This window comes from Abramis brama (genome assembly GCF_963993115.1).
Source record: "Abramis brama genome assembly, chromosome: 2".
Lineage (NCBI taxonomy): Eukaryota > Metazoa > Chordata > Actinopteri > Cypriniformes > Leuciscidae > Abramis > Abramis brama.
The window spans coordinates 16,614,427-16,638,621 of record NC_139964.1 but is presented as its reverse complement, the minus strand read 5'-3'; the positions used below and the strand labels follow the sequence as shown (position 1 = coordinate 16,638,621).

At 38.8% G+C, this 24,195-nt stretch overlaps 1 protein-coding gene across 2 annotated transcripts in view; it reads right to left on the bottom strand.

The window, feature by feature from the left end:
• Window positions 1-2,166: 2,166 nt before the first annotated feature.
• Window positions 2,167-24,195, bottom strand: part of LOC311077790 (B-cell receptor CD22-like) — a 43,223-nt gene continuing 21,194 nt past the window's right edge. The window contains exons 3-11 of one of the 2 annotated variants that reach the window (XM_084106413.1): window positions 14,544-14,891; window positions 14,197-14,445; window positions 6,593-6,838; window positions 6,235-6,495; window positions 3,518-3,611; window positions 3,287-3,326; window positions 2,975-3,052; window positions 2,834-2,900; window positions 2,167-2,687 (exon numbers count right to left, since the gene is read on the bottom strand). In XM_084106413.1, the coding sequence (XP_083962539.1) occupies window positions 2,868-2,900; window positions 2,975-3,052; window positions 3,287-3,326; window positions 3,518-3,611; window positions 6,235-6,495; window positions 6,593-6,838; window positions 14,197-14,445; window positions 14,544-14,891 (1,349 nt within the window). In that variant the 3' untranslated portion in view covers window positions 2,167-2,687; window positions 2,834-2,867. The remainder of the gene's footprint in view (window positions 2,688-2,833; window positions 2,901-2,974; window positions 3,053-3,286; window positions 3,327-3,517; window positions 3,612-6,234; window positions 6,496-6,592; window positions 6,839-14,196; window positions 14,446-14,543; window positions 14,892-24,195) is intronic. The other variant, XM_084106414.1, reaches the window with a different exon arrangement.

Here is a 24,195-nt window from a genome sequence, read left to right as displayed (position 1 = left end):
TATGACTCGCGCACAGCTCGTGCATGTCGGCGCGACGGGAGGATGAAGGCCGAAGCGTACAGCGGGAGAAAGTCGGTTCGGCCCAAGCGGCAACCTCCCCGTCTCTCTCTTGAAACCAACACGGAAGTGAGTTAAACTGCAATTCGTTGACTGGCCGCTTGAGGCTGTTGTCAGAAGTGAGTCAAATCTGTATCTCCCCCATGTTAAAATGCCAAATTTTACAGCAGAAAAAAACGTGTTTAAAGCCTGGTGTCTGTATGTGGATTTGGTCTATACAGCTAATTTTGCCCTTCATAACAACTGTGAGGGGGGTGAATTATTTTATAACTCGTCCGTTTAAGTTGATTAATATTTAAATTTAAGGGTGTGGCCAAGCCACTTGAGTGACAGATGGATTGCCGCTGTCAGTGCTAGCCGTTTGTCTGCTGTTACTAGCCGTCACTTCACCTCAGCAATGTTAGCTGCTGAACTTGCCATCTCTGCAGTGTTTGTGCTTTTTTTCGGGATTATTATTTCATACAATTTAATACTTGGGTAACGTTACAAAGCCCACGTCTTTGGATTCCGTCGTTATCGTTCGAGAGAACAACCAGCGCTGTATTTCAGTTGTTTTCCTCTGTGAACATGCACTAATGGATGTCTGACAATTTCGTTGCTTTTTGGGGTTTTCAAATTTAAAACGTCAATAAATGCTCGTTCGTTCTGCTCTCACGGAACAGATGGATTATAATATGCTTATGTAAGTTACCGTCAGATGAAATCATGCAGGCGTCGGCGCTTTCTCCGTCCGTGCAATAAATGCACATGAATGAGCGCGGATTTTCTAGCGCATTTATTTGCACTTCAAAGGCAATATATCTATGGTTTAACGGTTAAACCATAACCCATTTGAGAGACGGCCAACATCAGAATTTAAAATGGACTGAATAAGCTCTCTACGAACTTGAGCGATGCCGCGCTGACGGACCACGAAAGAGTGACGGACATGTATGCACATAAATCACTGTCATACACAAACACTCTCGAAGTAATACACAGTCTCACTTGTAGCCATGTCTTTTAACTATTATAATATTTCGAAGGGCAAAAATAGGAACGTTTAATTGGCTTTACATCATCAGCTAACTCGATCACGTCGAGCTAGGTGATTTCAGATAGCCAGGCTCCTCAGCTCCACTCACGCCCCGCCTGTTTGTCTATTTTCTGTTATCCGGGAGTGACGCAAGGCCAAGATGGCGACGGCCGGCTCCGCCCACTTTAGGCTTCAAAAATGCTCTTCAGAAACCTACGGGTGACGTCACGGACACTACGTCCATATTTTTTTACAGTCTATGGTTCGGCCCCATTCACCAGTAACAGCGGATTATCAGTGAATTCCAGTTGTCTCCAACGAAAGTAAACTATCCTGATCTCTACAGAGGCGGGTGTGGTGGTGATCATCAGCTCTCCATCAAGGTAACGTTAGCTCTTCACAAGATAAATCCACCTCTTCTTGATATGATCATTTTTCGGAAATTTAAATAAGGACACCGATCTGTTTTCTAAGTGATTTCATCCAGGGAATACGCATTTACATGACGAAGGCATAGCCAGAGCCGTGGGCATAGTAGCTAGCAAACTGTAGGCTGTCTGATAGTAGCTCGCGATTGAGCGATAGGCTTAGTGACTCCGTGCGTCATCAAGTAGGGGCCCAATCAAGCTCAGGGGGTCGCAGTGCGTCATCAATCCCCCGTTTTAGCCCCGCCCAAAAAATCCGGCTCACAGCAAGGGTGAAAAACTATTAAACGGTCTAACTCCACAATTTAGTACTTCACAGTTCTCAGTCTTTGTAACATGTTTTAGCAATACATTTCTAGCACTTATAATGTGTTTAGAATTTTTTTGTAGAATTGCCTTTACAGGGACTTTAAAGGCATATCACACCCACAAACTCCAGCTAAATGTTAGGGGTGTTTTGGAGCAAACATGAAAAAAGAATTGAAAACAAATAAAAGTGATGCAGAAACCCATGTTTTGTCATTTACAATTTTAATATTGCTATTTTTAATATCAATCATATTGAATCAATACCAAATAAGTAGCTTGTGAGAATCAATATATATATATATATATATATATATATATATATATATATATATATATATATATATATATATATATATATATATATATTATATATCAATACTGCAGGATCTATGAGCCCTTAAGGTTTGTACAAGTATATATGAGATGATCACAAATACAACTTAAAAACTTAAAAACATTTAAAGGGAGAGTTACAGGAACACAAATTATTATTTTGTTATTAATTATATTGAGCACTTTGAGAGCAAAAAAAAATACATTTTCCATTGTGAATGAATTCCATTATCAGAATAAAATGATCAATTATGATTTAAAAGCAGGAACATTTTGTAAAATGAGAAAGCATAGATTGTTTGCCACAACTGAACATCACTTTAGGTGTTTTGACTTAATTTTAACATATATTTAGACAATAACAATTCACCAGCTTTTAACTTTCATTTAATTCCACTTTTATAGTTTTATGGTGAATAAACTATACAGTAATTAAACTTTTGTGACTCATCACTGATGATCTCTGTCAATCATCAGTGGCTCCGCCCACAGAGCTCAGGATTGGTTCATTTGTGCTCCGCCTCTCACTGCAGAATCTTCCTGTTGATCTGAACAAACAATAAGATGAAGAAAGACTGACTGAAGTTCATCAACAACATTATAAACCCTTTCACAAGATACATAAAACAATCACACTATACTGAAGAGAGTTGTATTGATTATATTGAGAAGAGCTGCCGGTTCTGACACTTACTGATGGATTCTCATGTTTAGAAAAGCTCTGAGGATCAAGAGTCTACAGGAGGTCTGCGATCAACGTTCTGTGTGAAAGAGAGCGAGAGATCAGTCATGAGATCATCAGTGATGGAGTATCTGACTTTGACGTCTCACTTACTGTGAGTGTGTCGTACAGGTCAGAGGTCGTGGACTTGAGCTCAAGAGCTGTATATGTGTCTTCATTGGGATCAGAGATCTACAGGAGAGACAGAAGGACACACACATTGTGAGTTCATCTTTTAAATGCTGACTGTAATGTTTAGAGGATCTTGATGGAAATCAGTTTTACTGGATCTAGAACTGAAGAATCGGGTGTTTGGTCACGAGACTCGTGTGTCTTATACTCTTAATATCTGTGTACGGCTCATAGCGGCTGTAGGAAACATCTCTGCATGCAGGAAAACACTGTGAATAATTGAGATCATCTCACCTCTTTCATAGCAGATATTCTGTTCATCCTTTTAGTAAGACTGTCAGAAGAAAGATGAATAAACAACACATTTAACGCCACAAATAACTGCAATTTCAGGATTCAAACAGAGATGGCGACAAAGAGGCAAAGCTTACACACTACCGCTTTAAATGTAACACTTAACCTAAATGTAATACAGTAATTCTTCATACATAAAGAATTCGATTTTTTTTTAAATGAACTTCTTACCAAATGTACATCACAAAAGCACCTGATGCTCCACCGAGTAAAACACCGACACCAGCAGCAACACCGACAGTTACAGACGAGAAACATCTGACTGCTGAAATACAGAGTAGTATGAAGCTGCAGACTCGGAGCCTGCTGCATCTACAGTCCCGCACCCAGAGTCCCGCATTCTCAGACCCCTCGTTTTTCGAGACAGCGCCTCCTATCAAATTAGATTGGATAAACGTGAAGAACGTGAGTATCGTCAATTTTATTTAGCGAATCATACCTCATTCGGTTTCTTTTTTAATCAAACTACTTTATAGCTCATCGATACACCAACATATGAATAGTCCATTTAATATTTGTAAAGATAGTTTGTAACAAAATTTGAGCCGTTAATGTATGTTTTTTCGTCTCTTTTACTTAAATTAGTTCTTATAAAACGTAAGTATTAAAATGAATCAAGATTAATTGAACTGATATGAAGTTGTTGCCAGCCATTTCCTCCGTGGCCCGACTTATCAGCCTAGATATGCTTGTAATTTGTATTTGCCAAAAAATATTATTTATTATTACACAATATTTTTGACAATGGCATTCATCTTTTATTTTAGTGAAGTCGAGGAATTTGACAGAGTGATTGCAAAAAGAATTAAAAAACAAGGAACATTCGCCTACCAGAAATTATTTTACCTTATGCATTTACATTAGCCTACATTTTACATTTATTCATTTAGCAGACGCTTTTATCCAAAGCGACTTATAAATGAGGAGTTTTTTTTAATGCAATTGAAGACGAAAAGTAAAGTCACTAACACAATTCTTTCCTTTTTTCTTTGCTTTGTCCTGTTTACAGCAAGATGATGTTTAGGTGATCGTTAAATAAAGTATATAATTGTTTATTATTGGTGTTTTGTCTATTCTTATTTGAGTTTTGCTTCGCATTCAAAATATCAAAAAACAGGTTTTGTAATGTTAGCATGGTATAATGTTAATTACACCATTATAGGTTGAACTGAAAGAAAAATTGGAATTTGAAAAAAAAAAAACGTAGCAATATAATAGGCTATCACATAATATTTTTCAGAAGATAGTTCAATCTGCAATTGCGACTTTATTTCTCAGAATTACGACTTCATATCTCGCAATTGCGACTTTATTTCTCGCAATTCTGACATCATATCTCGCAATTCTGAGAAAAAAAAGAGTCAAAAACTCTGACTTGATATAGCGCAATTGTGAGGAAAAAAAAGTCAGAAGTGTGAGATAAAAAGTCGCAATTATTATTATTTATTTATGATTCAGTGGCGGAAACAAGCTTCCATAGTAGGCTAATTGTATCCCTTCCATCAGTAATTTTCTTTCAATTACACCCACGCTCAAAAACTACTGGGTAATTTGTTAGTCAGAGAACACAATACGTTGCATTAAGCAGGGAACGCAAATATTTATTTGGATAACTTTAAAAACGAGACTGTATCCTATTGTTTTCAATGGCATTTGGATAAGGGTGTTATACGATCTTCTGAACAGCAGGAGGCGCTGTCTCGAAAAACGAGGGGTCTGAGAATGCGGGACTCTGGGTGCGGGACTGTAGATGCAGGCTCCGAGTCTGCAGCTTCATAATATTGGAAATACAGACAAAACACACCAATGTTTAACAGGTCTAGATCAGACAAAATATACTAACAGATCACTGAAACCTTTTATGTGATGGGAATAGATCTAAATACTTAAAAAAAAACTTCTCACGATTTGTTAATCTCGATAGCTGTAATAGTAAAAACGTATAATAGCTGTAATAGTAAATGTTTTCAAGAAAGTTTCACATGTAATGCTAAATATTTCATATGCAAGCATGTCAGCCAATCACAGCAGAGGGCGTTTACACTGAAGTCTCACACAGACACGCCCCTTCAAACAGAGCATTCAAATCAGAGGCTAAAATCAGGCTAGGAAATATGCCTTTTATTTCTAAATTATAACAACTTTTGATCTAAAAAACATACTAACATTATAAGGGCACCCCAGGAAACATTCTAAACTAATAAAATAATCCATGCAATGGGACCTTTAAAGAGTTTCTGCTGAGTTTTGTGGGTCACCATTGTGCTGAAGAGTAGAGCCTGTGCTTCAGTTCTGGATGCTCAGAGAAACACTGATAATATGCTGCATGTTGTTTTATTTAACAGGCAGTGACTGTGTACTTGTTGATGCATTGATGATCTATTTGTTAAGGTCTTCAACTCATTCATGTGTGCTGTTGTTAACTAACACTTATCTGCAAGAGGATTGAGTTAAATCGATGTTTTGTTAACTCATTTAAATTAATTACATTTTTTAGAAAAAATTTTTTTTTTGTGGACTCGAAATAAGATCACAGTATAAATATGAAATGGCAATTGATCAATTTAAGATAGAATCAGTTAAATCAGTTTACAACATCATGACATCTTGACGTCAAATAAATGTTGAATTGACATCAAATACCAACAAACAAAGCATGACATCAAAATAACATCAAAATGACATCAGCAGAGGTCAAAATCTTGACATCAAACTGGCATCGACACTTTGACGTCAATATGACTTTCATTTTTGACCTATTTCGTGACGTAATTTTGACATCAATGTTTGATGTCACATTGATGTTAAATTGACATCAAATGCCCGCTGGGTAAGGAAGTAAGCACGAGTATGTGGTTAAAATACAGAATATGATTCATAAAACTCACACATGACACACAAAGTCACAGTATCAGAGTATTTCTCTCCATGTTCATTGATGGACTTGCACTTGTATTCTCCACTGTCATCAGAGCTGATCTTTGAGATGCTGAAGATTCTTCCAGATCCTACAAACGTTCCTCTTTTAAACCAGCTGATTTCTGCAGGAGGGTTTGAGTCACTGATGCAGTTCAGAGTCACTGAATCTCCCTCCACTATTACACCAGATGGACTGATGGACACTGAGACGCTCCTGGGAGGATCTAACACTGAGAAATATTGATATCATTAACAATCATATTAAACTTGACATCACAGATGTTTTGAGGATTTAATGTCACAGTTACTGAACCATCATTAACTCACACATGACGTTTAAAGTCACAGCATCAGAGTATTTCTCTCCATGTTCATTGATGGACTTGCACTTATATTCTCCACTGTCATCAGAGCTGATCTTTGAGATGTTGTAGATTCTTCCAGATCCTACAATCGTTCCTCCTTTAATCCAGCTGATTTCTGCAGGAGGGTTTGAGTCACTGATGCAGTTCAGAGTCACTGAATATCCCTCCACTATTACACCAGATGGACTGATGGAGATCACAGGTTTCACTGGAGGATATACAGATATCAGGTAAAAGTATTTATCAGAGACGGCTGGTGGAAAATGTTCTAAGAAAGGCTGCAGTTGGTTATTATTGGACAATTTCAGCAAACATCCCAGTTTAATTTTTCACTGTTTAATGCTAAAACACATCCCTCTGTAGGATGTGAGGGAAGGTTGCAAGGAAAGAAAATGAAGACGGAGGAATCGAGGGAAAGTTTATGGGTGCTTCTCAATACTCAAATTGATGCTTCCTCGTGTCCTCGCTCCTCCGTCCTCCAGCCTGTGACCCAGAAACTGATCAAACTCAGCATCTTGAAGGACATCTCAATTCTCTCTATTCCCTTCACGTCACAATCATTTTTATTTATGCTTTACTTTTGCAGTTTAAATTAATTATATATCAAACATATATCAACAGGGCTTCTTGCTTTATCTTTATTATTTATGAATTTCTTAAATAACCAAACTTTAACAACATAAGGGCAGATCCCTTGATCGCCTTGAGGGAGATTCAGTGACTCTGAACTGCATCAGTGACTCAAACCCTCCTGCAGAAATCAGCTGGTTTAAAGGAAAAAGGAATATTTTGCTATCTGGTGAAACCTACAGCATCACTAATATTAAGTCTGAGGCCAGACTTCGGCTTCTGCTGCTGTGAATGTGAATATCATGTGTAAGTCTGCCTTTATTTTCAAGCTGTTGATGCTTTGAAGTGACGCTCCAGTGATCAAGAATATTCCAATATACAAATAGGGCGCTTGTCATTTCTTATTTGTGTATCCTCGTTTCCTTTCATCGCTGATCGATTGCTCCTGTCTGCCTCGCTGCCTGCTGTGAGTTTGTTTGCTTCGGTGCTGTAAGCTCCGTCTTAGCCTCGTATTTCTTTCTTTTTTGAACCATCATTTATTACAATTTCTAGTTGTTTATACTACTAAATACAGCTTACCCAACATCTCAGATTAACCTGACATCGCTAGCTTCCGTTACTACTAGCACAACACGCTAGTAATTCGCTAGCCTATTAACGCGCCACGCGCGCTTTGAGTTCATAAGTGAGTATAAGAATCAGTCAACAAACATGGTGAGTAATGTCTTGTCCTGTTATTGTCACCTGCACTTCATGTCACATGTTTAGCATAGCCTTCTCTGTCGGCAATATAGGATTTATATGTGATAAATGCAAGGAGACAGTTAGGCTGACGGAGAAGATTTCAGAACTAGAGACACGCATCCAAACTTTAATTGAGGATAGTAAGAGTGCTAGAACTTTAGATACTGCTTTGGATGCGCCTAGTATAGTGAACTCTTTACATGATTCGGTTCAAGCTGAATTAGTGCCTGCGCAGCAAGGCAAATGGGTGACAGTGAGGGATCACTCTAGTCGAGGATCAAAAAACCACTCCGTTCCGATTACCATAACAAATCGATTTGCCCCGCTCAGTGAAACACCCACTGAGAATTCTGTTGATTGTGCCCTAGTTATTGGTGATTCTATTACACGGAACGTGAAAATAGAGACAACAGCCACCATAGTCACATGTTTGCCGGGAGCCAGAGTGCCTGACATCAAAGAAAATTAAAAAGTGCTGGCTAATGCTAATCGTAAATTCTCTAAGATCATTATTCACGTCGGCACTAATGATGTTCGACTCCACCAGTCGGAGATCACCAAAATGAATATTAAAGAGGTGTGTGAACTCGCAAGTACGATGTCAAGCACTGTAATTTGCTCTGGCCCCCTTCCTGTTCGCAGGAGTGATGAGATAGTTAGTAGATTGTATTCACTCAATGTCTGGCTGTCGCGGTGGTGTCCGCAAAATAATATAGAATTCATAGACAATTGGAAAAGTTTTTGGGGCAAACCTGACCTGTTGAAAAGAGATGGTATTCATCCCTCCTGGGACGACGCTGCTCTTCTCTCTAGTAATTTGGCTCATAGTCTTATAGATAAAAAATGACAAATTGGGCACAAGGTCAGGAAGCAGACAGACTGGCTTAACCGACCGTCTGCTAGCTGTCTCACATCACCAAGGTCAGATAAATTCCATCACATAGAGCCTCTTTCACCTAGATATCATCATATAGAGACTGTGTCTGTTCCCCGAATTTGGAAATCCAAAAAACGTCCAAACCCATCTAAGGTTAAAAATTTAATTGATGTTCAACAAATAAAAAACAGCTATAATACAGATGAGTAAATGCTAAAACTTTAGTTGCTGAATATTAGATCCCTTACTCCAAAAGCACTCATTGTTAATGATATGATTTCAGATAATAACCTAGATGCGCTGTGTTTGACAGAAACCTGGCTAAAACCAAATGATTACATTACTTTAAATGAGTCCACCCCACAAGATTACTGTTATAAACACGAACCTCGTCTGAAACGCAAAGGGGGAGGTGTTGCTGTAATTTATAGTCATATTTTCAAAACCACTAAGAAATCACGTTTTAAATATAATTCTTTTGAAGTGTTGGTGCTTAATGTAAAAATATATAGTGTAAACGATAAATCACGTTTGAGATTTGTGCTGGCTACTGTATACAGGCCACCAGGGCACCATAAAGATTTTATCAAAGAATTTGCGGACACTCTATCAGAATTAATATTGACTGCAGATAAAGTACTAATTGTGGTGGTTTTAATATACACATCGGTAATGAAAAAGATGCATTGGGTTTGGCATTTAAAGACATTGTAAACTCAATTGGAGTTAGACAACACGTGTCAGGACCTACTCATTGTCGTAATCATACTCTAGATCTAATATTATCACATGGAATAGATGTTGATGCCGTTGAAATTCTGCAGCAGAGCAATGACATCTCAGATCATTATCTGGTCTCATGTAAATTACATTTAGCCAAGGCTGCAAAGCCGACTCCGTGTTATAAATATGTTAGACCTATCACTTCTGCCACTAAAGATTGCTTTATCAATAATCTTCCTAATCAGTTTCATTATCTCAGCATCCCGGATAGCTTAGAAGAACTTGATATTGCAACAGAAACTTTTAACTCTCTGTTTTCCAGCACTTTAGACAGTTGCTCCGTTGCGCTTAGAGAAGATTAAAGAAAATAGTCCAACGTGGTGGTACAACGAGCACACTCGGGCCCTCAAGAGAGCAGCCAGAAAAATGGAGCGAAACTGGAAGAAAACAAAACTAGAGGTATTTCGGATTTCATGGAAGGAGAGCTCGATTACTTACAGAGAGGCTTTAAAAGCTGCTAGATCTGCTTATTTTTCAAACCTATTAGAAGAAAATAAACAAAACCCTAGGTATTTATTTGAAACAGTGGCTAAACTAACGAAAAACAAAGCTTCAAGCCCAGAAGTTTCCAAGCAGCACAGCAGTAATGACTTTATGAACTTCTTTACTAACAAGATTGATAATATCAGGGACAAAATTATAACTATGCAATCGTCTACTACAGTATCGCATCAGGCAGTGCATTGTAGTCTCCCTGAGGAAAAATTTGATTCATTTATTGCTATAGGAAAGGAAGAATTTTGCAAACTCGTTAATTCATCTAAATCTACAACATGTATGTCAGACCCTATACCGACTAAGCTACTGAAAGAGATGCTTCCAGAGGTTACAGATCCTCTTCTTAATATCATTAATTCGTCTTTGTCTCTAGGATACGTACCAAAAAACTTTAAGCTGGCTATGATTAAACCGCTTGTTAAAAAAACGCAACTTGATCCTATAGAATTAGTCAATTACAGGCCGATCTCGAATCTACCTTTTCTGTCAAAGATATTAGAAAATGCAGTATTCTCACAACTGTGTTCCTTTCTTGAAAGAAATTATATCTGCGAGGATTTTCAGTCCGGATTTAGACCGTACCATAGTACCTAGACAGCTCTCGTTAGAGTCACAAATGATTTGCTCTTATCATCCGATGCTGCATTTGACACCATTGACCACAACATTATTTTAAATAGACTAGAAAACTATGTTGGCATTAGTGGAATTGCGCTATCATGGTTTAAATCATACTTATCTGACCGTTATCAGTTTGTAGCAGTAAATGAAGAGATGTCTTATCGATCACAAAATCAGTATGGCGTACCACAAGGCTCAGTACTAGGACCACTGCTGTTCACTCTGTACATGCTACTATTAGTAGATATCATTAGGAAACATGGAATTAATTTTCACTGTTATGCCGGCGATACTCAGCTGTACATTTCTTCAAAACCTAACAAAACTTACCAATTCACAAAATTAACGGAATGCATAGCTGATATAAAAAATTGGATGACTAGTAATTTCCTACTACTAAATTCTGAAAAAACAGAGATTCTAATTATTGGACAAAAAACTTCCTCACGTAATAATCTAGAATACTGTCTAACACTTGATGGGTGCTCTGTTAAAGGTGACCTAAGTAACTTTTTTACCTTAACTGAACAGCTTCGGAGTCATTGGAATGGTTATAATACTTATTTCGGGTTGAATGGTGGTCGTTTCGCACCCCCCTGGTGCCCGTGAGCGGAAAATACGCACTTGCAACTTTGGGGCGGCGGGCCGCCGGCTATGGCCGGCCGCCGCGTCAGGAAGTCTCGCGTGATATCAGGTCTCGCGATGTAAACAACTGCTTTACGGCCAAAAGAAATCTGCTAAAATGCTGTCATTATTGCGCTCCCTCACACTGTTCGAACCCGAATGAAGAAGACGTTTTAAAGAAGGTCCCATCTGCTTTGATGTCGTTGATCTACTAGCCTCTGGTGTCTGAGAATCACCAAAGAGTTTTTACAACAGTGTTGTCAAATATCTATTCCGAAGCTGTGGGGGAGCTCTAGAGAGAAACCTGCGAGCGAAAAGCGAGAATACAGCGTAGAAATCCCGAAGCTACTGAGTGCTGCTTTAAGTCTTCGTCGTCGGTTAGGAACCTGGGTGTGCTCTTTGATACCAATCTTTCATTTGAAAGTCACGTGTCTAGTATCTGTAAAACCGCATTTTTCCATCTTAAAAATATATCTAAATTACGCCATATGCTCTCATTGACAAATGCAGAACAATTAGTTAATGCGTTCATGACATCAAGGCTAGATTATTGTAATGCTCTTATGGGTGGTTGCCCTGCACGCTTAAAGGAACACTCCACCGTTTTTTGAAATAGGGCTTATTCACCTTCTTTCCTACATTTAGATAGGTGGGCAAATGCATTTTTATCTCAGTGCATGCATTGTTTTAGTTTGACAGGGTCGGTGCTAGCTTAGCTTAGCATAATGAATGGAATCCTTTGTTGCCAGCTAGCATGTCCTGAGTAAAAGTGATATAAAAAAAAAAAAAAACACCTAATTACTTCTTGTGGCCTGCGTATTCACAACGAATACAAATAGCGATGCAGATTAACACTAGGCGATTTCCTATGCAGATACTGACTTGGGACTATATTGGGGGAAGCACAGGCGAAGCACAGAGATATCACGCCCAAGTAGCAGTGCTTCGAGTTGAAGAGCTCGAGTTCGTACTAGAACCAGGAAGTATGACCATATTAGCCCGGTTCTGTCAACACTGCATTGGCTCCCTATTAAACATCGCATCAATTTTATAATATTGCTAATTACCTTCAAAGCACTAAATGGTTTAGCTCCGCAGTACTTGAGCAAGCTCTTAACGCATTATAGTCCTTCACGTCTATTGCAATCTCAAAATTCAGGCCAGTTAATAATAACATTGTCCGGGAAGCAGACACACTCTGTCAGTTCAAAGCTAGACTAAAAACACATCTCTTTGACCTAGCATTCATATAATGCATTATAGACTTCTATAATTCAACGTTAGGCTGCATAGATTAGGTCAGCCAGAACCGGGAACACTTCCCATAAATCCTGATGTACTCGTTACATCATAAGAAGAATGGCATCTACGCTAATTTTAGTGTCTTTGTTTATCTTGAGGTTTCCCCGCAGCCTGACGGTTGCCGGACAACGCAGTGCTGAAGTGCCAACTAGTCTCTCCCTATGGAGGATCCCTTTCCCACTCTACAGATAAAGCGTTGTCGGGAAAATTCGTTTCGCGTACCTACCCCAAAGTGACAAAATAAAATAAAATTCTGTATAAAAATTTATAAGGAAAGACCAGTACTTTGTTTAGGCTTGGTTTGTAGGGAATTCCAAACCTGCGCACATATATTCAAACGCACATAACTATAGAACCAATTCTTAATGCTCATGTGAACGCCATCAGCGTTTCTCACAGGTTCACGTTTAAAGTCTGTGTAGAGAGAATGGTGTCGTCTTGGCGGCCCCTAATTTATAAATTATACGTTTATCTCTGTAAAGCTGCTTTGAAACAATCTACATTGTTAAAAGCACTATATAAGAGAAGATGACTTGACTTTTGTCTCAGTTCCACCCCCTGCAGGATTCAAGGGAAGGTTGCAAGGATAGAATATTATTTGTTATTTAACAAATCAGTGACCACTGGATTGTGGCAACGGGACGTAACTTCTCCCAGTTGAAAAAGATGTACTGTTAAATGTATTAAAAATGCACTAAAGTATATTTGTATTGTACTAAAAACATACATTTACATTGTATGTCTTTTTCACCTTGGCTCCCTTCCCTCCTTCAGGGAACAGGAGTTACATTAGTAATCTAGATGTTCTCATTCAGTCATCACTATGAGTTACGTCAGTGATTGATGAATTGGGATCCCTGAGAAATACGCCACAAATACTGTCTTCCAGCACCTTGTGTAAGACGCCTGATCCCCCGCACTGATTTTTAAAATATATTTTTTAATTTTTTTTATTAAAAAAATTAAAATCAATAAAAAAATTTGAGCGCAGTACCAAACTTTTCCACTAGATTACATCCAGACTCCTCTGATGATCAAGGCGTCATATACTGACGCTTTTGACATTTCGTCTACATCCAACGCACATGGCACCCTTTAGCGTCAATATGAGACGCAGATAGATATGGGCCAGAAGGCGCCTCCTAGCGGTCTAACCCTAACTCTACCCCAGACCTAAACCTACCCATAACCGAACAAAGCTATCTGCATCTCATATTGACATGTGTGTTGGATGTAGACGAAATGTCAAAAGCGTCAGTATATGACGCCCTAGGATGAGAATGCGTTGGATGATCAAGGACTCTTCAATTTCCATATAGCCTACGGATTAAGTGATCTTAACTACAGTCTCTGAACAATTTCAAATGCTATATAGTTGGTCAAGATTACTTTAGGTTTAGACTAAGATATTATTGTTATAAATGTATAACAATAGTAAATGTCCCACGGGTAGGAGCAGTCTTAGAAATAGTGGTTAAAACATTTTTATAAATAATACATTCAGATATTTATTCTTTGTAATGTTTGAAAAGTCACTCTGCACTCACACATGACATTGAGCTGAACATCAGGAGAGATGTGAGTGTGTCCGTCTACAGCACAGCTATATCTGCCTGAATCCTCTCTTCTGACTGACTGCAGCAGGAGTTCATTGTTTCTGTCTCTTCTCTCAGTTAATCGCTGTGAGTTTCTGTACCAGATGAATGTTGCTCTGTCAGTCAGAGCGCAGCTGCTTTTACATCTCAGAGTGACTGAATCTCCCTCTGTCACTCTCTCAGGAGACTCCACCTGAAGATCTGAACACAACACACACATTATATCTAGTGCTGCTGTCATACACTGATTATTATTCAACATAATGCACAGAAGAAGAGATAAACCTCATCAAAGTCACCTGTGACAGTAAGAGTCACTCCTGGAGAACCAATCCATTTTTCTTTATCAGTGATGAATCTGAAATAGTACATGTGTGAATCCTTCAGTGTCACATGACTCAGTCTGATGGTGCAGTTCTGCTGTTTATCTCCCAGATACTGAAGCCTCTGACTGTATTCAGGGTCCTCAGACAGATCTGGAGGCTCAACACCCCACCACCTTTGAATTGGGCCTTTTGTCCAGAACACTTTCATGATCTGATGTCCAGTAGGGTATGTATAAGTGCATCTCATTATCACTGTTGAGTCCTTTAGTGCACAGATGTGTGAAGGACTGTAACTCACACTCCAATCATCACTAGAAACCCCTGAAACACAGAATTCATCAAACTGTAAATGTTGTTTTATCTGTTATATTGGGCCATGAAAACATGACAATACTTTATTACTATATGAAAACAGCGACTCATTACATGAAATATAAGATAAATGTAAATAAATTATCTCAGTGTGAATTACTTTAAGACAGAGGAGTGAAGAGAGAACCAAGAAATCAGCCAAAAACAACAAGCTGCACAATTACAGTTTTTCTGAATTGCTAAAACACATTTCTTGAAACCATCACTCACTTTCTCAAAACCTTAAACACAAAAGCAAATGTTCAAAACTCATTCAGAGAATCTCTGACTCTTCTGGCAAAATCAAACAATGCTTTCAGATCTTACACACATCATCAGCTTTGGACAATGGCCTGTGTATTGATGGTTTTGGTTTTCCATTTCGCTCGGACAGGAAAATACAGAAAATCTGTACACCCGACATTGAGTTATTATCAGTATCTCTTCGTCCATTTTATTTGCCACGGGAATTTCCACAAATTTTTATAACCGTTGTGTACATTCATCCGAAAGCTAACAACGTCATTGCATCGAACATTGTATTTGATGTTGTTCAAGGACTTTAGAATATTTCACCAGAGGCGCCGAATTTTATTTTGGGAGATTTTAATCATGTGTCACTTAAAAAGACCCTGCCAAATTTCTATCAATACATCGCATGCCCAACAAGACAATATAAGATGCTGGATCTCTGTTATGGGACTATAAAGGGGGCATATAAGTCTGTACCATTGTCAGCACTGGGATCTGCTGACCACAACTGTGTGCAGCTCCTTCCTATATATAGACCCTTATTCAAGAGAGAAAAACCTCAGATGAGAGAAGTCAAAATGTGGTCTGAAGACTCTATCGCCCGTCTGCAAGGGTGCTTCGATTGTACGGACTGGGAGGTGTTCAAAGACTCTTGTGAACATATTGACGAACTGACTGATGTTGTATGTTCATATATAACTTTTTGTGAGGATATGATTGTGCCTACACGTAAATTTAAGGTTTTCCCAAATACTAACCCATGGATGTCAAAATCAGTCAAAACAAGTTTGCAGAACAAGAAGCTAGCCTGCAAGCAGGGGGAAGGCTTAGAGAGGGTATTAGCGAGGAAGGAGGTTAGAACGGAGATCCTTAAAGCTAAGCAAGCATACAAAGTTAAGTTAGAAAATAATTTGGCAGACAATAATTTAGGCTCAGCTTGGTCTAGTGTAGGATTGAGTACGAACCAAACACAAATGAATCTTCCAGGTGATTTGTTCAAACATAATTCCACACAGAACTCAATATTCCAGACCCCAAATTACCAGTCCAGGGCCATAAAATCAGGCTCCAGCCAGTCTCCGATAACCAACGAAAACCCCCAGCTAAGAACTTTTCGGCCATGCAAGCTTCAAAGAGATGAGCCAAACTAAAGGAAGAACTTGTCAATGTGAGATAGCTTGGAAAAGAATGATTGGTTCAGAGATGGCAAAAGCTTGGCGCTCGATCAAGATAACAGCAGAGAAGCTGCTGGACTCCACACAGACACAAAACAGACCCCAGTCTCATAAGGACCTCTGAATGACCCAGAGCTTCGAAATCACTTCAAACCACAGAGAACTGAGATTTTACCTAACAATACATAAAATCATCCCAGAACAATTCTCGATGGACTTATAATCAAACATCATGCAACTACATAATTCTATATTGTGTTTGCCATTTATGTGTGTGTCTAATATGCTTAGATCCCATATATAAGTCATGATTTGTTATAACTATTAGATGTTTGAATGAAAGTGTGTTGTGCTTCCTGTCAGCATGATCGTATGTTCTTAATTCAAAAGATGGCTTGATTGAAATCTGTGTGAAATGTTTCGTATTCTTATAATAGTATGATGTTTACACTGTGGCCTCTGTTCTCTCTGCTAGAGCTTAGAGAGTAAGGGGATCACAGATAACGCGTGATTCAGTGCCACCTCTCAAATAAAGACAGTGTCTAATTGGTCAGGACTGATCCAGGAGGCCGGACAAACATGTGAGTTTAAAATCTTAGACCCGAACAAAGTTTTAGAAGAGTTCTCAACAAGGTTAGAAAAGGTGCGCGAAGGGAGATGAAGATCTAAACCAGACAGACTAGTAACCATGTAAACACGCAGACGAAAGAACCCAAATCAAGATCAGAAGAACATGGGTTAAACAACTTCTTTCAAGCCATCTAACTACATCTCGTCACAATTTTCTGTCTTTTCTAAGTTTTCCTTTCTTTTCCGTTGTGAGTCTCGGTTCTAAGTTAAGTTTTGCGGCAAAGTTTCGGTCCCGATTCGACGGCAAAACCAGCTTCAGACAAAGACTTTCATCCATCCGCTAGCAGCGCCAGCACACCACGTGACTGGCCGCCCCAGACCCAGGCACAAGGAAACCCCCTTTTACCCAACGAAGGGAACCCCGAAAAGGAACGCAAAGACAAGCAAGTAACCTCCAGACTCTTAAGCTGAACTGGTGTATTTGATATATATTTAATAACCCATAAGAAACGATAGAAGGGTTAAATTAATGTTTGATGGTTCGTTCAGGTCATAAGTGCATATGGAATCTTGAGATTTCATCCTCTCACTCTTAAACCCACTCTTTCCTCACTCTATCCCTTTCTGCAACGCGTATGAATGTGTGTGTGCGTGTGTTTGTGTTAGGTATTAGCTTTACTGTATGTGTTAGAATAATCAATAAAATCTTGTTTGTATTTTTAAAGAGAAGTGTTACTTGTGTTATGTGCTTACGAATTTAATGTCTTAAACTGCTGATCTAAGTTACCCTGCTAACTATAGTGTTTCACTATAGTTTGGAAATTTATATCTGCTGCAGAGCGGATGGTTACGGCCGGTTCAAATGAACCCTGAACGAGTCATTTGCTCGGTCGTAATAAGTGACTCTTTCGAATTCCCTATAAATTGATTAATAATTCCTTTGAGCTAAATTTACCAGTCTGAATAATAGACAAATATCTATGAAGAAAATTGTGGGATTACAGCATAATGTGAATAAGAGCACTGTGTGTATTGATGGTTTTAGATCAAATGATGACTTTACAAATGCTCTTAATAGGTTTTATTCAAGATTTTAAAGTTTTGATTTTAAAGATGAAGTAGAAGAATTACGATGCCCGTGTAAGGATGATTCCCACATAGTCTTAGAACAGGCAGCAGTGGAGAAAATTTTTCTATCCACTAAGGTGAATAAGAGTCCTGGTCCAGACTACATATGTGGGAGAATATTAAAGCACTGTGCAAAGCAATTAACTTCAATATTTTCTGATATTTTTAATTGGTCACTACGGGCACAAAAGGTACCTAGCCTGTGGAAAAAGTCTATTATTACTCCTGTTCCCAAATCCAATAACCCTAAAGTGTTAAATGATCTGAGACCAGTTGCCCTCACCTCCTTACGGTACGTTCACACGGGGCGTCAGCGTCAACGCTTCCCATTGACTTTGAATGGGTGACGTCAAGCGTTGCCGAAAAGAATTGTGGATCCGTCGGCGGCGCTTCACTGGCGTTGCTCGCGGCAGAAGTTGAGAATTTTTCAACTTCTGCCGCGAGCAACGCCAGTGAAGCGTCGCAGACGGCAGCGTCAGCCAATCAGGATCGCTCTATGCAAATACAGTAGCCAGGCGGCAGCCAATCACGTTCATCACGTTCATCCTGTTCAAGAGCAGCAATTTCATTGGCTGACACTGCTATGACCATGGCGTCAGTGCCAAACTTCAGCCACGCCTTCCGTCAAGCGTTGACGCTGACGCCCTGTGTGAACGTACCGTTAGTAATGAAATCATTTGAGAAATTGGTGAAGTCTGAGATATTGAGTAAGACTGGACAAGCCCTCGATCCTATGCAATTTGCATATAGAGCGAACAGAAGTGTTGAGGATGCTTCACTTATGTTGTTAAACTTACTGACTAAGCATCTGGAGGGGAAAAATACCCATGCAAGACTGTTGTTCATTGACTTATCTTCTGCTTTTAATACTATACAACCCCACATCCTAGCCAGAAGATTGCTAGAGTATTACAAGTTGAACCACAATTTAGTGGGATGGTTACTGGACTTTTTAACTAACAGAATTGTGATGTCAAGTCACGAGGATCCACCTGAGAGCGGCATTTCATTCACTTCACCCATACCTCAAACTCGCCGACAACGCAGAAAGGGCCATAATAAGAAGCCTGTACCCAATACTGCTGCAGATGCAATTCTTGGTCTTTTAGAACACATGACTGTTCAATGATAATTGTTTTGTATGAAAAGTTTTTCTGTCCATCGCTGCTACTCTCAAAGTCACATGAGAGAGCAGTGACATGGGTCTTTGTCCACACATACAGAGAAGCTATTGTATCTTCTGGGGGGATTTCCGTTGACTGGACAGTCACGCAACTACTGATAAGAGTGTTAAGACATTTGCTGGGATCAGCATCTGTACATGTGATTTGCCTTACAGTAAATATGACGAAAGGTATTCGAATCTGGATTATAAAAGAAAGGAACTGGGGACGGATAAAGTGCTCATCCTTGCAATCTCCAGTTCAGGACGCCAGCAGTTCCTGGATGCAAGAAGCTGTATAAGCATAGCTAATATTACTCTGTTAGTCTAAGTACTCTATTATATTCTGTAACAAGTATTCTTTTCATTTTTGATTCTTTTAATAAATATTGTTAAACATTTATTCAAAATCATCTGACTGGAACTTGGAATTTTTGAGTACGTTTTCACCTTTTCTTTCCTGGATCAGGACGATCCCAACCGGGGGGAAAACTACAGAGGGTGAGCATGAATTCTGATATGTGAATAATCAGTATGCACTGTTTGATTGATTGATACGCCTGGCTAAAGAAACAACTTATAACAGGGTTATTGTTGTATAGCAAGCACGGTTGAAGAGTACCTAAAAAGGTAGCTTTATACTACGAAGGGGACATTTATTATATTTATAATCCTTATTATCTTTATAATAAAATACGAATTTGTAGAGACTGTTCACCTAACTCTTAAAAGTACGACTAAAGGATAGGCTCTTTAGTTACCGCGGGATTATTTATATGTCCTGATAGGATGTAAAATAATTTGGAACGGTATTTAATCGGATAAACTTTTACATGGGGGCTCGTCGGTCTTAAAAAAATAAAACCCGGAACAAATGATGAAATAATTCAATCAATCAAATTGAATGACCCAAAAACCTTCGCAAGAATAAATAGAGGACGCTCTATTAAAAGAAAAGCGAATCCGCGCGGCAGAACCAAAGAGTATCTGTAAAAATATTGAAAAACAATCCCGTAATAGAGGATAAAAGTTTCCTAGTCTGCATTTCCAAAAATAAAAGACCCAAAATGACTCAAATGGCTGAAATAGCACCAGATTTGAATGTGTGCCCAACTCCTCATCATGAATCTGTATACCGTATCACTATAACAAAACGTGATAATTTCCAAAGGCTGAAAGCAGCCAGAGAGAAAGATGAGGCATGGTATATTGGAGATTATGAAATAAATAATGGACTAGAGTTCATCTGCACTTCAGCAGCAGATGTAAGGGCCATTATTGGCCGAATTGATGACAATAGGATGAAAGGAGACAGAATTAAAGTTCTTTTCGAGCCGGGGATGGAAGTTACATACAAGCCAACAACAGATTCCAGTATAGAGGTATACTATGGTAAAACGAGGGTGATGTATGATGGTACAGCTATGCCCCAGAGAAAACGCAGGGATTCTAATAATACAGAAATGTATTATTCGGATGTAGAAAAACCTGGCCCTAGCCCTCAGAAAAGACTAGACTTTCAAGAAACTAGTCCAGGACTCCAATATATACCACTAGCAAATGAATTGGTTCATACTTTAAATAGTATGAATAAAAAAGACCAGACTAAAACTAGAGGTGAGGATACGACCACCGAGGGTGACGACACTGAATGGGATGGTGAAGAAAGTGTAGTGTGTCAGTGGGACGAACCCATCCCACAGCGAAGTAGAGTTAATCAAAGAAATTCAAGACCATTGTCTCGTGAGAGGAAGAGTAGTAGTTATGCTAGAGAACATATAGATCTTGCGGGAAGAAAAACTCTAACAGCACCAGGGCATAATCTGAAAGAGAAAATCAGAAGGGAGCCTGAGTATATGCAGAGGCTATTCTTAGCGGCCACAGGGCCGACGGCTGACGAAATTTTGGATATGCCGAACACTAGCATAAAGGCTAAACAAGATATGCTTGCAGAACAAAAGGACTCTTGTCAGAAAGCTCTGTCATTATTACTGCGTTTGACCCTATCTGAAAATAGAGGAAGAAGTGGTAGGGATCCTATTATGGGTGATATATTTGAACTCAGAAAAGAAGTTTTAAAGGAATCAAAAAACTCTATATATTATAGGAGACCTTTACCAGAAATTACAACAAAGACTGAACTGGTGCAAAAACATGAAGTGTACTCTGAGGCAGAAAGAGAAGGACGATTGCCCAGAGGGGGGCTAGGCATAAACTTAGCTGAGATAGCAGCCTTGTCAGTGAAGACAGAAAGAATTAGCCCTCAGAATAGGGGGGCCTATAGGGAACAATATGACTATTGTGACGACTCTATATCCAGTGTGTCTGTCTGCTTAGAGGATGACTTTGACCAGGGCTCGGAGAGAAAAAACAGACCACGAACTAAACATACTATAACAGCTACTGAGATAGGAATGTTCAATGGAATGAAGTTGGATCCGAAAGATAACATGAGAAGCTGCCAGAAAATAGTGCAGCTAGGGAAGAGGCTTAATATCAATGATGAAGATATAGAGCTGATGATTAATCAACTATTGGGTCTAAATATAGGAATTAATGATGTTTCTCTACATCAGAGGAACATTTCTGGTGAAACTAAAAAAGAATGGTATGAGAAAAGACTGAAAGAAATAAAAAGCACAGGGTTACTACTATTCTGCAAGAATAGGGCCCTTGAAGGAAAAAGCACATCAGAAACTGTAGAAGAACTGTTGTTGTTTGACAAAGATCTCACAGTTCTAAATAACTTAAAATCTTGGGGTTATGAGACTAAATGGGACGAGTTACAAACTTTTGCTGTGAGGTATGATAGAAGGACCAAACAAGAGACAGAGAAAAAAGGCAGTCAAGATTTAAATTTCCAGGGAAATAGCAAACAGCAAGGTCTGAGACGTTCGGAGAGACTTAAGGCTCGAGGCCGTGATGGTCAACAGGGGTCCAGATATTCTGGGCAGCAGAAATCTTACAGGGAGGAAAGAGACCAATTTGGACCAGCAAGCTTTCAAAGAAGAGGCAGATCTCAGAGCAGAGGAGTGCAGAGAAAGCCTAATTGGGAACAAAGAACTCCATTGACAAAGAATGCAAGTAAGCAAACTAGCTCCACATATGTTTCTAGGGATGAATGGGACAAAATGAATCCTGAGCAGCAGAACAAAATCAGGGAACAGAGAGCTAAACAGAGGATGACTGTAGAAAAAGCATCCAGTGCTGGTCAATCTAAGCCTAAATCTGTGAGACTTAACAAGTCTGAGCAAAAACAAAAATAGGAAATCCTTAAAGGAAAAGCGACCATCCAATCTGAATTAGTTAAGGAACATGAAGGTTTCTTTTATATAGAATACAATGGTAGAACGTTCATTCTTGATACAGGAGCCGAAATTAGCTGTCTTACTGACTTACCTGAAGATGCCATAAAACAAAAAGGTATAATGAGGGTATACAGCTTTAATAAAACTCAAGGCCCAATTGATACAGACTGGTATTTGTGGAAGGACATAGCCATTATTCCTAATCAGTCAGAAAACCTGATGACATTGCAAGATGCAACTAAAATTGTAGGTAAAATTGATAAAGAAATAACAGTTAGATGGATGAAAATGGTCGACCTTAAAAAGGAAATTAATAGAATGGTACAGGAAACCATACTTGATAAAAACAAATTGAGAGAAATCCTGGAAAAACATAAAGGTGGAGCCGCTAAATTTAAAAATGATGTAGGCCTATTAGGTAAAGAATATGAGTATGAAATAAAGGGAGGTGTGCATAAACCACAGCGACAATACCCTATTAATATAAAAGCTTTACCTGAAATTGAAGAAACTATTAAAGAATTCGAAAAATTAGGTGTTATTAAAGAAATACAAAATCCGATCACTAATTCTCCGCTGCAGGCCGTCCCTAAACCAGATAAAACTTACCGGGTCGTTAATAACTTCAAATCTTTGAATAAAGTATCAGAACCGGATACGAGGTACTTAATTAATGCAAAAGATATAACCAATGGTTTACCTAGGGGTAGAATATTGACTAAAATTGACTTAGCAAACGGGTTCTGGACAGTCCCGTTAACTGAAAATAGTATGGCTAAAACTGCGTTTACCTGCCGATCAAAATCGTATTGTTACACAAGACTTCCCCAGGGCTATAAAAATAGCCCTAACGCATTTCAATCTATCGTGGTCACGCTAATGACAGGTTTACCTGTGACAGTTTATATAGATGACCTTTTGATCATAAATGACGATCCGGATGAACACCTGAAAATCGTAGATGAAGTGTTTACTAGGCTAATAAATGTGGGTTTTAAGCCAAGTTACAAGAAAATCGAAATTGGTAAAGAAGAAGTAGATTTTTTAGGCTTTGCGATGACAGGAATGGATCGTGGACTCTCAAAAACCACCAAGGAAAAACTGGAAGATTTGAGACAAAACAGCCCAAAAAGCCTAAAGAATTTACAAAGCTTCATGGGACACATGAATTTTCTCAGGGATCTGATACCAGGCTATGCAAAATTGGCGAAACCTCTTTATGGAGCCACGAAAGGAAATGAATTTAATTGGAGCGATGAATTAGAAAATATCAGGCTACAATTAATTGACTTAGCATTAGCCTCAGGTAAAATAGCAAGAAGAGAATCGGATCAAAGATTAGTAGTGAGTGTTGAAAATACTGCGGATGAAATAGAACTGGTCTTGTATAATGAAAAAGATAGGAAGAATCCTATACAGTTCATGTCATACCCAAAACCTGCTAATCAGCTAAAACAGGAACCTAAATCAGCAACTGACATCTTAGCTAGTATTGCTAAATGTTTGATACCGATAAAAACCTTAGCTCTGGATCAACAGATAATTGTAGAATCGAAAGGTGAAGGCATCGCACAGCTAGTGAGAGAATCCAAAAACCTAGTCAGTGAAGCTCCTAAGATTCATCAATTTACTTGGGCTAAGTGGAGCAAATTGCTGCAAGATACTCAGATAATTTTTGG